The following is a 13928-nucleotide window of genomic DNA, read 5'->3' as shown; positions in this document are numbered from 1 at the left end:
TTCGCCTGAAGCCGTGAAAAGATATTTTCCGCAGTATAAGAAGTGGAGTTGGGTTAACCAGCAAAATAGAATAGGTCCGTGGCCTCACTGCACCATTGGGAGGTGTGTGTGGTCAGGGAAAAGCTCCTAATGTGGGCCTGCAGCATCCAAGATGAGTCTGCGTGTGCCAGGACACGCAGCCAACACGAAGATTCAGACTCAAAGGACGAGCGGAATGAAAGGCATGTAGTGAAGCAAAAAACACAGGTTATGAATTCATTCCTTCACAAAGACGAAAACATTTGAAAGAATGAACGGTGTTAAGACAATGACACGTGTCCAATCCGGGCCAAATCCCCTAGAGCGTGAAGAAAACGTTTCCATAGTCTCCCCCCTGGCACTGGTCTGGGTGGTCAGCTCTCTCCTTGCAACCCTGAAAATCTCTCAAAATAAACAATACTGATCTTTGAATAGCATTTAATGAAAAGGGTTTAGCGGAAAAAGCGATTCGATGCCCTCTGCCTCAAGCCTCTTGGAGAATGTAAACAAAACAAACAGTGAAGAACCTAACTGACTTGTTATAAAGAAGAAATACCCATAATTCACAACTGTGTAAACTTCAATAACTACTCAATAGCTAGAACTGGCTTGTATTTAAGAAAATTGAACAATGGAGTGCAGGCACGTAGGGAAGAAAGAGAGTGTGAGAGAAATATGGAGAGAACGCTGTTGCTCTGGAATGGCCGCCTAGCTGAGATAACTATCAGGGCTGAGAGAACGGAGCAATGGGTTGTTTTGTGCTGGAAGAGAGAGCGCTGTATTGGAAAAGGTTGCTTCTTTGTTGTCCACATAACTGGATTAATATGAATATAGAAAGTGGAAAACATCTGCTCAGCATTACGAGCCGTCGGGGGACGCCCATGCACCTCTTGCGCCTTGGAGCCTCACAAACACACGTGCAAAACGCACGCTCACATTTACACAATCCACACGGTGCTCATTTCCTGCTTGGAAAGCGGGGCCAGGCCGTCTCGTTCTATACCTTCCCTCCCATCCCCCCAGATTTCAGAAAGTCAAGTGGAAGTTATTTTCCACAACAGCACTAGCATAAAGTAAAACATAAGCATGCCATCTGCACACTTATTCAACCAGATACGTGATAAGCCCTAACTCATTGAGGAATATAAAACCAATGCAAACAAATGGAGAGGATGACATCATTGCGAATGGAGGGGAAAGGAAGAGGGACGGAGATAAAAGTGCTTTAAAGTGCAAGATGATTTAATTACAAGGATGAGTGTTGAGCATCGGCTCACAAGTTGGCTCATGACGGTCGTTAATGTAATTAGACAACACGGGGACATTATGCATCTAAAACTTTTTCACATCAGGTGATTTCACATCAGGCTCCCATCCGACTGACTTTCTGAAAGTCATTCTGTCTGTTTCCATGGTGATGGTTAGCTGACCAAACTTTCAACAAAGAGAAGATGATTCAGACTCTCTGTTTTCAGATCTGCCTTCCTGTTGGGATGTTTTTCTTATCTAAATATTAATCATGTAACAGAATCCACAAATCTGCTGTAAGACCCACACTGGGCACACACTATTGAGACTTGTCAGCAGGCCTGGGGATTTAGCTATCCCAGCATGCCCGTGAATGTCGTAGCATGGCACTAAGGCGGCAGAAGACTCTCAGCGGTTTCCTCTAAAAATAAACAACAACGACAACAACAAACGCTGGGGTTTGCGCTGAGTTGCATCAGCCAAATATGAGCTAATGGCATTAGTCAAGAGGGCAAAAAACAACTTCTGTGTTACCTCAGCAAACCAGGAGGAATTCAAGAAGTTGAACAACCGCAATTCCTGGACCACATATTTAATCTTATGCCAAACCACCCCTAGTTATTTCCCTAATTGAAATACTACCAGAAACATTTAGAGATTGAAAACACTGTTATTCTCTGTAAACCCCTTTTAAAGCATTACCACAGATCTGGCCAGACCTCAGTGTTTATAAAGACTTTAACTGAGTAAAGAAGTGGTCCCAGACTACAAAACCTACTTTCCCTGCAAAACTCAGTCAAGCCAAAATCTGTTTACTTGAATTTGATACGGTGAAATCAGCAATACTGCAAAATCTGTAACCAATTCTCAATATTAGCATTATTACTTGCTTATTAGCATCCCTAATAATTACATATTGGCTGTTTAATAGTACTTCTAAAGCACATATTCTGCGTTACCATATTCTACATCCCTAATCCTACCCAATGCCTCAACTTAAAAACTACCTTATTATTAACTATAACTATTAATAAGCAGCAAATTAGGAGTTTATTGAGGCAAAAGTCATAGTTTATGGTTTGTAAATAGCAAGAACTGGAGCTTAAATTAAAGTGTGACCATGAAATATTATTTCAATTTAAAATAACAGTTATTTTTGTAATATATTTTAAAATCGAATTTATTCCTATGGCAAAGCTGACTTTTCAGCAGTTATTACTCCAGTCTTCAGTGTCACATGATCCTTCAGAAATCATTCTAATGAGCTGATTTGGTGCTCAAGAAACACTTTATATTATCACTGTGGAAAACATATTTTTATTCTGGAAATCATGATACTTCCATTTAGGATTCTTTGACATTTGAGCAGTAGTGTACATCTGATTGCTCTCTGTTGTGGTCCATGGGTAGTCAATTGTGGTTATGTGGTCAAGAACCCAAATGACAGGAAGATATACAGACTCAAAAGGTAATAACCTATAAATTAAAATGAAACCTGTCCAATATATTTTTATTAAAAACATCCAATCAGTGTATAAAAAGGGTCTGTGTAGAAACCACCAATCGTGAAACTGTCTGTTTTGAGTTAGAAATGAATCAATACAGCACTAACCAGTCGTGAAAGATCTCTTTTAATCTCCTCCAGCAACCCGAACTGAAAAAATATAAAAGAGCATCAACATTCTGGACCTGTTGCCTGGACAAGAATCAGAAGAGTTTGAGAAACACAGTTCATGAAATAGGGATCAAATGAAATGCAAGAATCTCCCCCAGAAAGCCAAAAACTTCTCTTAGTACCTAAAATGAAAACACAAACATCTAAACCGATTAGGTCACTTTTCGCAGACCTTCTATTAAGACTTAAAACAAATATACTCACTTGTAAATGGATTAAACACCACAGATGAATGCCAGTATGAAACATTCAGTCCTTTACTGAATGCACACATGAAAAATGAAAAATCTGGTTTGGCTTCAATGAGGTAAAAGTCGCTCTCATCTGATAGTGTCATATGATGATTGGAGCTGAAGGTCTCTATGCCCCATGCCCAGAGGGTACAGCTCAATGCTCGGCTTTATTCTGCTGCTTTCTATCTGTTTAAACCCACAAAGTATGAAAGGAATTACAGATACCGAGTCAATGAGCAGAAATCTGAGGCCTGGCTAGTTGATAAACAGTAAATTGATACTGCAGTCATAAGACCAACATATCAGTCCTCATTCACTAGTTAGCATACGTAAGAGATGGAGAAAAGAAGCCAGAAAATCACTACCATTCCACATTTGATAACACATGCAATTAAATGTGTTAACATTTACTGGGCCTCTGGGGTGAGGGTAAAAAGAGTCATAAGGGTCCATTTTTTTTTTTACTTTTTTGAGACTTATACAACATATGAAAGCAGAATAAATAATCTTTCCATTGATGTGTGGTTTGTTAGGATAAGACAATATTTGACCGATATACAACTATTTGAAAATCTGGAATCTGAAGGTACAAAAATTTTTTAGAAAAAAATTGAGAAAATCACATTTAAAGTTGTTCACGTGAAGTTCTAAGCAATGCATATTACTAATCAAAAATGTAATTTTGGTATATATACAGTAGGACATTATCCTAGTGGTTTTTGGCATAAAAGAAATATCAATAATTTTGACCCATTCAATGTATTTTTGGCTATTGCTACAAATATACCCGTGCTGCTTATGACTGGTTTTGTGGTCCAGGGTCACATATAATATAATTGTAACTGTATGATTTTAATAAACTTTTATGTAAAAAGGTAATATGATTACCTTATTTTATGTTATTCCTCATATTTAAACTTTTTTACAGCTAACTTTTTTTTGCAGAAGAGTGAGCTGTGTGTGTAAGCACACTGAAGAAGTGTGCAATCAGTGTGTGTGATGGAATAGAGAGAATGATGAATGAGTGACCAGTGAACACCTGAGACAGCAGCACATCATACACAGCACTATAAAATACAAGACATACAGAACAAACATACTGAACGTTACAAATCATGCACAGAGGGCACACACCTTCACCTAACCGTGTTAAAGAGCAGTGCATAGATGAGAACAGTAAATCTCCGTTACCTCTGAAGAAGGGCATGGTGAATGCTGCCTCCGATCCCCTCGCTTCCCCCTGCCCGCCCTGTCCCGGAGACCTCCGCCTCCTCCAACGCATCACTGTACAGTCCGATAACACACACACCCTTTCTGCCGATCCTCTGTTCTTAAAGTTGACTGTGCTGAATAAATGACAAGTCAGGAATGTGCATTCTCCCCCGTGAACGGCGTCATACTCTGAGCACACACACATACACACACACACCTAACACCTGAGTTCACAGAGAGTCAGGACGAGAGGATGCAGCTGCTTTTCCTTTCACACTTTCTCCTCAGATCGCGCTCTCTCATCAGTTCTGTGTCTTTCCATCCCCACTGCAGCAAATCCTGCAGCGTCAGCCTCAAATCACAGCTTACACACACACACACACACATACACAAACAAGGCAACACTGTTGAAAATTAGAAGCATCACATTCACGCTGTATCACCGGTATGAAACACCTGCTGTTCTCACATCACTTCCTGATGGATCTACGCGTCTATATTAGTGGTTCTCAACTGGTTTTGTTTCAGGGAAAGATTTCACTTTGGTGATGCAATACAGTGCCATTTTTTCATAGGGGTAAAATATCATGCAATCTGTCCATGCTGGCAATATTTTGCCTACTACCTAATTCGGCTACTTCTACCAAGTAATAGACAAACTAAACTATTAAAATCTGTGGAGCTTGACTGTTCAGACAGATTTGACATTAACAGCAATAAAATATAGACCTGTTACATCCCCATTGGCTATTGATTTATTATCCTAATTATGGTGAGTTACATTTTATTATTTCCACTTTGAAATAGTTTTGCTGCATTGTTTGATTGTATTGGACTAGACCTGTGATCCATTTTCATTGTGACCCACCAGTTGAGAATCATTGATCAATATCATCTACTGCACATGAAGAAACATGAATTATCCACTAGACACTTGGAAAAGGTGCAGTTACAGCCCACAAAGTAAACATCAGCAGATCAAAATGTGCTGCAGAAACTCAACCCAGAGATGAGTTTACATTTTTGCTTCCGAGGATCATTTTGAAGTCGATGGTTTTTTTAATGTTTTTTTGGGAAAGTCATCCGACCAAACAGGTACACTCACATGCTCACTATTCTACTTCTACACACTTGTTACTCTCGCTTTTGCAAACTATTCTACTCAAACTTATAGATTTGAAATCCTTTCAATGATCTGTCGAAGGTTTAGGCTTATGATAATCTGGGCAACATTTTGAGCAACTTTGGGAAATGTTGCCATCACAACGGTCAACCAGGTGAGACACAGAGCCCATGATGGATCTAAAATATCCAAACAGAAATTTGTTAGCCATTGTGTTGGACACATATTATCCAAAAATCTACAATAGTCCAAAGGTCAATGGATGTTGAGGAAACCTAACGTCACACAATTACAATCAAAGCTGGTTTACCCCTCTAGACGTTTAGGACTGTAACACAGCAAACAATATAAAATCATATGTTTATAGTAAGGCACAACCTATCATTCATTTCTACACGGAAAGTAACGTCAAATTTTATGCACTTCATGGTGTCTGTCTAAAATAAAGAGCAAGCTACTCTGTTTCACTTTACATCCACAGCAGAATTTGACACCTGGAGTGATGTGATGGCATCCGTCTATTTTCCCCATGTTTGTGTTGTGGTCGGAAGTTCTCTAAAGACTGGAAATTAGTGGCCAGTGGAACCCCCTTAAAAGAAACATGCTGGACCCACCAGAGGAATGTTGGGTCGGTGATTTGGCGGTGATAGGATGTGGAATAAAAACCACTAAACAATATCATTGCACACAACATGTAGTGTATTTTTGATGCATTTATCAGATGGCTCGGCTACTGTCATGCTGTGATGAGTGTATAATTAAAAGATATTCCTTGAAATGTTCACACATATTTGTGTGTATTCACAGTATGAACAGGCAGGTGTGTGTGTGTGTGTGTGTGTGGACTGGGTGGAGCTCGAGCCCTGTAGCGCTGCACAGCACTGAGGTGCGTTCACACATACGGTCCTCATTATGGCACCAGAATTAAAACTCAGTGTGAGCCTCAGCGCTGGTACTGTCTGTTCTTGTACTGCACTCTAACACCTCTCTCCTCCAGAACAGACTGATCAACCTGCCTGCACAGTGTTGGGATATTAGGAGTAACTCCCAAGAAGACAACACTAAGAAGACTCTCGTTTTTGCGCAGTTATGGGCTTTTATAATTTAAATTGTTATGGGTCAATTTAATTTGTATTGTACACTTCTGACTTCAAAGTGGTACTAACACTAGTCCAAAATGCTCCAGAGTTGGAAGCATAGCAGATCCCCTTCTAAAGGGATAGTTCATCCAAAAAAAGAACATTCTGTAATTAATTACTCACCCTTTATGTTGTTCCAAACCTGTAAGACCTTTGTTCATCTCCAGAACACAAATTAAATATTTTTAATGAAATCTGAGAGCTTTCTGACCTTGCAGAGACAGCAATGCAACTACCAAGTTCAAGGCCCAAAAAAGTAGTAAGGACTTCATTAAAATAGTCCATGTGACATCAGTGGTTCAACCCAAATTGTATGATCCTCCAAGAATACTTTTCTGGGCCTTGACTGGGTATTCAGTTGCTGTCTAAAAGGGCCAGAAAGCTCTCAGATTTCATAAAAAATGATCTTGATTTGTATTCCGAAGATGAACAAAGGTCTTACGGGGTTGGAACAACATGAGGGTAATTAATGACAATATTTGAATTTTGGCTGAACTATCCCTTTAATTTTATGAAGCTGTGAGAATATGTTTTTGTGTGCAAAGAAAACAAACTTAACAAACATTATCCAACCATTCATCTCCTCCGTGTCAGTCTTCGACATGCGTTCATGTCACTACCATGATGCATGTGATCATAAAGTCAGTGCACTATTACCTCAAGGCCCGCTACTTCACAAATCTTTTTAACTCATCAGAGTGTTTCATCGCAAAGGAGTGTTTGCAAAAGCACATATCACAAGTTTTAGAATTAGATTTTGAGTCCAACTCTTAAATATATCTGTAAAACTGTTTGGGTGATTGAGTAAGTTGTTAACAGTGTTTACTGGAGATGTGATCTGTATGAACTGATTCAGTGTAGTTTGGCAAACCAAACAGGTGTTTTACTGAAAAGAACCACTTCAAAAGAAATAAGAAAATGGGTCCTCCTTCTAAATCATGTTGGGCATAGTGTATATTGGACACTATACGGTATATAATTTCACTTGATAAACAGTTTTCAAACCTAATCGTGTTTTTGTATGCTACAAAAGTACATAAGCTAACTATGGTCATTGTAACATACATAATATCATGACATGATTTTGGAGGAATTGTAATCAGGCACTAAAGACAGTAGCCAATTTCAGAAGAGGCCCCAATTTCTTATGACACCACACATTAATATTAATATTTAATATTTATTTTGACATTTAAAAAAATACTTTTATGCCTATGCATTTTGTAACATATACTATAACAAGTTACAAAACAACACTTTTCATTTACTAACAGCCTTGTTTCTGACCTAACCACAGACTTTACTCATTACCACAACGACAACCCTAATTACCACAGTAAGCTACCATTGGAAAATGAAAGGACTCAAATTATCTGAGCATTTTATTAAACGTGTTGGGATTTACAGCAGTAATATGTGTAAAACAAATCTTGAATAAATATAGATCCTACAGCTCTTCTCTTGATTTTGTGTCTTTTCTGCACTTCCATGTTTCCCTCCGCTATAAGCCACTTCACTTGCTCTCCAACATCTGGAAATCATTTCTCATCTATTACAACACTGCCAGACTCAGGCCATTTGTTGATCTTGACAAGCAGCCATTCTCCAACTAAATATTGATTCTTTTATTGCTAAGTAATTGTGTACTGATAAAACACTACAGTACCAGTATCAGGTGTAGATGTAGACAAACTAGAGTTGGTGAGTTAAAAGGCAACGTAACGCTTCGAGCGCTGCTCTGTTTACTAATTCTCATGATCTTATGGCTGTGAGTGGTTGGTCAGTTGAAGTCCATACAATATAAGCAGAGGGATTTTGTTTTCTGTGGCTGCCTGGCACTCAAACCATGAACAGAGACTGAGACTTGAAGTGCACAACATGTAAAGCAGCATTACTTGGAAAGTTCCTGCCATATTCCGCCAATCAGGTCCCAGTATGAAATCTCTCCATAGTAATGGCAGCTGCTACATGGATCTCTCACAGGTCCCATTACCCAGAATGATTCCCCCTTTGAGGTAACAAGAGGTCACTTCAGTCAAAGCTAATGCTCAGTGCTCATGAAAGAAGACCTGTTGTCTGGTTGTCATGGTAACAAGTGGATAATAGTTCCAGTCTGCTTGTGAATGGTTTTTGAGATAGAGGTATGGATATTTCTGGTGTATCTCCAGATACCTTCACATAAACAGCTGCTTTTGCACAGCTGTTCACAATAGTTAGGTTTAATCATGCTAAAAGATGAGGAGGAAGATGATGATGAAACACATTACAGTATGATGCAACTGTACACAGCTGCTGAACTTCACACAAACACTTTTCAAACGTCAGTGACTGGTCTAATTCTGTGGGATGTGTGTGTGTGTGTGTGTTTGTCAGGGCCCAGAGGAAATGTAGTTCCTCCTCTCTCTCTCTCTCTCTCTCTCTCTCTCTCTCTCTTTCTCTCTTTTGATAGGAATCTTAAAGGAGCAGACCAAGTAAACACATAATGGGATTCACATAGTGTGTGACCGTGCTTGGCATTTCCCAGCCATATTTCAAAACATATTAATGTCAAGAATGAAAAAATGTTTTAAATATGTAGAATTAGAATAAAGGCATACTTAAACCGTACTCTTGTGAAAAAGAAGTAAACAGTACTTATTTGGAAATAATATATTTAAGTATTTTAAAGAATAACTGAATGTAATGTTATCAGACACTTGGATGTTATTTATCATAAAATTAAATATATTATAAGTTACATTTAAATGCAATTAGTTCAAATTAAAATACTTGGGTCTTAAGTACTGTCAGGGCCGTACTGTCATCCATATTAAAACAAGAATACACACACACACACACACCTATATATGTACAACACTAAACAATAAGCTAAAAACACACAGGCTGACTCAAATCAGTAATAGAATTGAATAGGGATATACTTAAGAACATAATATACAAAAGGAAACAGGAACTAAACAGTGATACAACCTGACAAACATTTAGGGTAAACTAAAATCCAAGAGTCATGTATTTAAATGTTTTTGTACCCAACCACACTGTTATTGTGAATGATGTAATTAAAATTAAGTTTTAATTTAGTTCATTTAAAATATATTTACATTAAATGCAAAATGACACGCTGCAGTTAAAATTAAAAGTGCTTTACGTGCGCTTTATTGTTTTAGTCAGCATATCACAATGAGTGTGCTTTTTAAATCAAAACAATAGATCATTAACACATAATGATTTAAAATGTACTGTAAAGTAATACTCTACATTATTTGATATTACAAAATGTGCTACATTGTGTTTAGATAGTCATGGAAGCGTAAGCTCAAATAGTCTTTTATTTTATCTAATTTTAATATTTATTTATATTTTACAATGTAAAAAAAAAAAATTGCCTATGCATTTTGTAACATACTAGAACACTCTCCTTTAGATTTGGAGAATTTAATATCACATCACTTGCTCAGCAATGGATCCTCTACAGGGAAGGATGCTGTTCCTTGTGGATTATTGTGATTCATATTTTTACGCTTTTGCTTGAACTCATTACATCAGCATACTCCATTCTCTGGAGAAGAACCACTGGTTAGCTAGTGATGTAAGGCTATATTCCTTTCTCCAAATGTTCAGATGAAGAAACACACTCATTTACATCTCATATAGCCTGACAACTTTTCATTTTGGGGTGAACTATTCCTTTAAGCAAACGTGTATCTGTTTTAGTAATGTTTCAGTGTGTCTGGGGGCCAAAAGCATGTCGACCTCTGCTACATTACAGCACTATTGTGTCATTGTAAGTGCTGGACGGACTGTAGTGTATTACACACACACTCGTTCTAGTCTCCCAGCCAAACCCTTTCTTGCCAAGAGTTGCACAACTGCCTAGAGACTGGACGCCAGGACAGGGAAGGGCGAGCAGTGACTTACATATGTTCAACATAAAAACACACACAAAACGTCTGCACAGCACAACTCTGGCATGAGAGAGTGTGCTGGAGCTGAGTTTCTCTCCAGATATGTCTGTAGGCATCTGGCAGACAGACGCACAATGTTATAGAATTTATGTGTCAACCCTTCTTAGCCGCTAGCCCAAAAAATAAGCACATTAAAGGTGGAAAGAAACAGAGTTTCTGGAGGTGGAAGCTCTTTTGACTTGTTGCGCAACTGTTGCATTTAATTTCAGACGACTTCATTCCTTTTTGTCTTTGGTTAAAAAGTCAAAGTGAGAAATAATCCAACTTGAGATAGGAACATGGCATTGTATTTTGTCATGCTTTAGCATAAGAAGTGACACATTCTTGAAACTATGGTTGGGTTTAAGCAATGGAAAGGGCTGAATGGGTTTATAGTAATATAAAATAATATGACCATTACTATGGCAACTCAGGAGCCCAGACCAGAAGAGCTGAAGAAGCAAAAGAGGCCAAAAATAAGACAATTTGTTTCTTCTCCATTCGGTTGAATACATATTTGCCACTCTGTCCTTGAACACACTGGCCCTCTCATTTTCTCCTTCCATCCTCTGTGTCTCTGATCATCTCACTCATTCCTTGCTCTCTCACACACTCTTATTAAAATTCCAGTTAATCTTGCAGACTATAAACGCCACTGAAAAAAGCCATGGCTGCTCTCAGTTCAGAGCATTCTTCACACTTTGCCTCTAAAAGTCAGGGATATTCTCTCTATATAAATCTTCAAACATTAATATGAAAGTCATTTCAAGATTTACATCCATAATCTGCACCAGACTCATGACACTCTGCACATAACCGTTTACAGATATATGAAACTCTCAGCAAAGGGAGACGAACTCAAAAAGATCAAGCCTATTCATTTAAAAGTACATTTTGAGAATTTCTGAATTGCTTTTTTGGCATTGCTTGGGAAGAACAGTCTATTAATGGACACTACATTATCATCTTACAGATACTAAACACCTGCCACCAGCAGAGATACAAAGCAGTGCATGTATGTATAAAATTAATAAATAAATGAAATCATACCAATAAGCTAATTTGTAAAATCACACTAAATTCAATCACTTTAAATGCCTCTAGGCCTAATTTTTAATGTACGAGTGGGTGTGGACTCTACCACTTCCAGTAATGTTTGCTGTCTGTTATGCTGCTTGATATTGCAAACTGATATTTCTTATCATATTATTTTAATGTATTATCAGAATCACAAACACTTGATTGGCCAATGAATCACTTACAGAAAATAACTATGAAATAAAATACAGTATGAAAATGCAGGGCCGGTGCTAGCCATTTGGGTGCCCTAAGATCGAACAGACCACTGGGAGGTGGGGAAGGGGGGGCACCAGAGGGAGACTGTCACAGAGATTCACCTTTTTCTGGACTAATTTGGTCTAGGCCTATATTACTTTTGTATTGCTTTTGTATATTAACATGCTTTTAGAAATATTTTATTTGTTATTTATACTAGTAGCCTATTGTGATGATTTTTTTCAAGACCCAGATTTTTTGGTGCCCCCCGCAAACACTTGGTGCCCTACGCGCAGTGCGTGATGTGCGTGTGCGGAGCGCCGGCCCTGTGAAAACGTACATCACTTATTTAATTTGATTTCCTTAAGACTACATTTGATTGTGTTTTTAAATTATTATTATTATTATTATTTTATTTTATTTTTTAGATTTAAGTGAGAGTTATGATGGCAAAAGTAATCAAAACGGAAAACTGAGAGAAAGAGCAAACACAATCAAATGTCCAACATCAGCCAGTACTGACAGATTAGAATTCCCAAGTCATTATGCATCCCTAAAACAGAAACTAAGAGATAAAGCGTATATACACCACAATGAAGAAAAGAAAAGGTTAAAGAGCTGGAGCCATAGCCTTCAGGCAACACAAGTTTGAGTCCCAGGACTTCCGTCTTTTCCTGATCCCAATCTCTCCTCAGCTGTCCTATCAAATTAAGCCCTAAAACTGAACTAAAGAGAGAGAGAGAGAAAAGGTTTAAGCATCAGAACTCCTTGAATAAATCACTAGATCCTTCTGTCTTCTGCCTAAACACATTTGTGACTTTCTCATGAATGCCTGAGGAGTGAGGCAGTAATCGCTGGAGTTGACTGACATTCAGGGAGAGCTGAATCAACTGTCAGTTTTAATACAACTGCAAAACGGTCCCTGGTTCAGTCACTGTAAAAACAAGCCTCCAGTCTGCTCCTTCACCTCCTGTCCCCATCAAATAGTCTCCAGAGGGACCTGACCTCGCTCCCCACACCGCAGTGGAGAAGAGTTCTCAGCCAAAGAATCCGCTGCATACAGAGATCCACATCATTTATCTTCCACATGTCAAAGCATGGCGGATGTTCAAGCTGCTAATGCTTCACGATTACGGTATTAAACAAATACAGTACCAGTGATCTCCTCATGAACTTAGAGGATAATCTCCACGCTTTGTTTCTACTGTGGTCTGCCACTGTAAAATGATAAGGACAGGAAAAGAAGCACTCCTGCCAAACGTGCCCGGGCTCAGGGTTAAGCTAAACAATAAGAGAGGCTTTCTCTGATAAGACAAAGGAAATGGATGGAGGAAATATTCTGCTCATCTTCAGATGGTGAAAGTTGGCAGGGTTTATCTAGTTTCAGTGCACCGAGCAGTGTGGGAGGTGTCAGGGGGAGTAGATGCCAAATGTGTCTCAAATGCAAATGGGAAAAGATTTAAAAACAACAGATTATAATGTGAAAGTTAAACACGAAGCCAAGTGCGAATGCGTTGGTAATAAACAGTCTTTGTGGAATGGACAATGCATTTGTTTACTGTTCATTAAGAAGTGAAGGTGCTGGTCGTTGTGCTGATACTTGAATAGCTGTCAAATGACTTCTACTGACACTGATTTGTTCTGTTTAAACAAGACCATCTCTTGTTTGTTCACTATATGTTTGTGGCAATAGCAATTTTACGCCATCTCTCTCTCTCTCTTGCCAGTGCAGCCTAGAGACAGTGGCAGTAATAATAGTCAAAACTGACAACACACGTCACAAATGAATCTACAAAAAGATACCAGAGCTGATTCTGTTCTCATACATAAATGCATCATGGTAACCATAGTTTCCCAAACTCCACAGTTACAAGTTATTGTTAGTCATAACCTATTAATAATCATAAACCTACATTAAACTAAATCTGCAAAACAATACAACACAATAAAAGCAATTAAAAATGCTTGATAAAATTAATAAACTGTTTAATCAGTAGTCTTTAGCATTTGAAGAACAAGTTATCAATTTTAATCTTTTGGATCAAAATTTCTAATCAAATG

General features: G+C 38.3%; 2 protein-coding genes across 5 annotated transcripts in view; both read right to left on the bottom strand.

The window, feature by feature from the left end:
- LOC113106275 (microtubule-associated protein 1A-like) overlaps window positions 1–13928 on the bottom strand; it is a 1143919-nt gene that overhangs the window by 1101598 nt on the left and 28393 nt on the right.
- The window catches only part of LOC113106280 (NHS-like protein 2), a 72485-nt gene that overhangs the window by 56857 nt on the left and 1700 nt on the right, over window positions 1–13928 (bottom strand). Inside the window, exon 1 of one of the 4 annotated variants that reach the window (XM_026268023.1) lies at window positions 4366–4765. The exons of the other annotated variants lie outside the window; for them this stretch is intronic. Coding sequence (XP_026123808.1) covers window positions 4366–4591 — 226 coding nt within the window. The 5' untranslated portion in view covers window positions 4592–4765. Of the gene's footprint in view, window positions 1–4365; window positions 4766–13928 lie in introns of those variants that run through there. 4 annotated transcript variants of the gene reach the window in all.

Source organism: Carassius auratus, chromosome 7, assembly GCF_003368295.1.
Source record: "Carassius auratus strain Wakin chromosome 7, ASM336829v1, whole genome shotgun sequence".
Lineage (NCBI taxonomy): Eukaryota > Metazoa > Chordata > Actinopteri > Cypriniformes > Cyprinidae > Carassius > Carassius auratus.
This window is presented reverse-complemented; position numbering and strand designations above follow the sequence as displayed.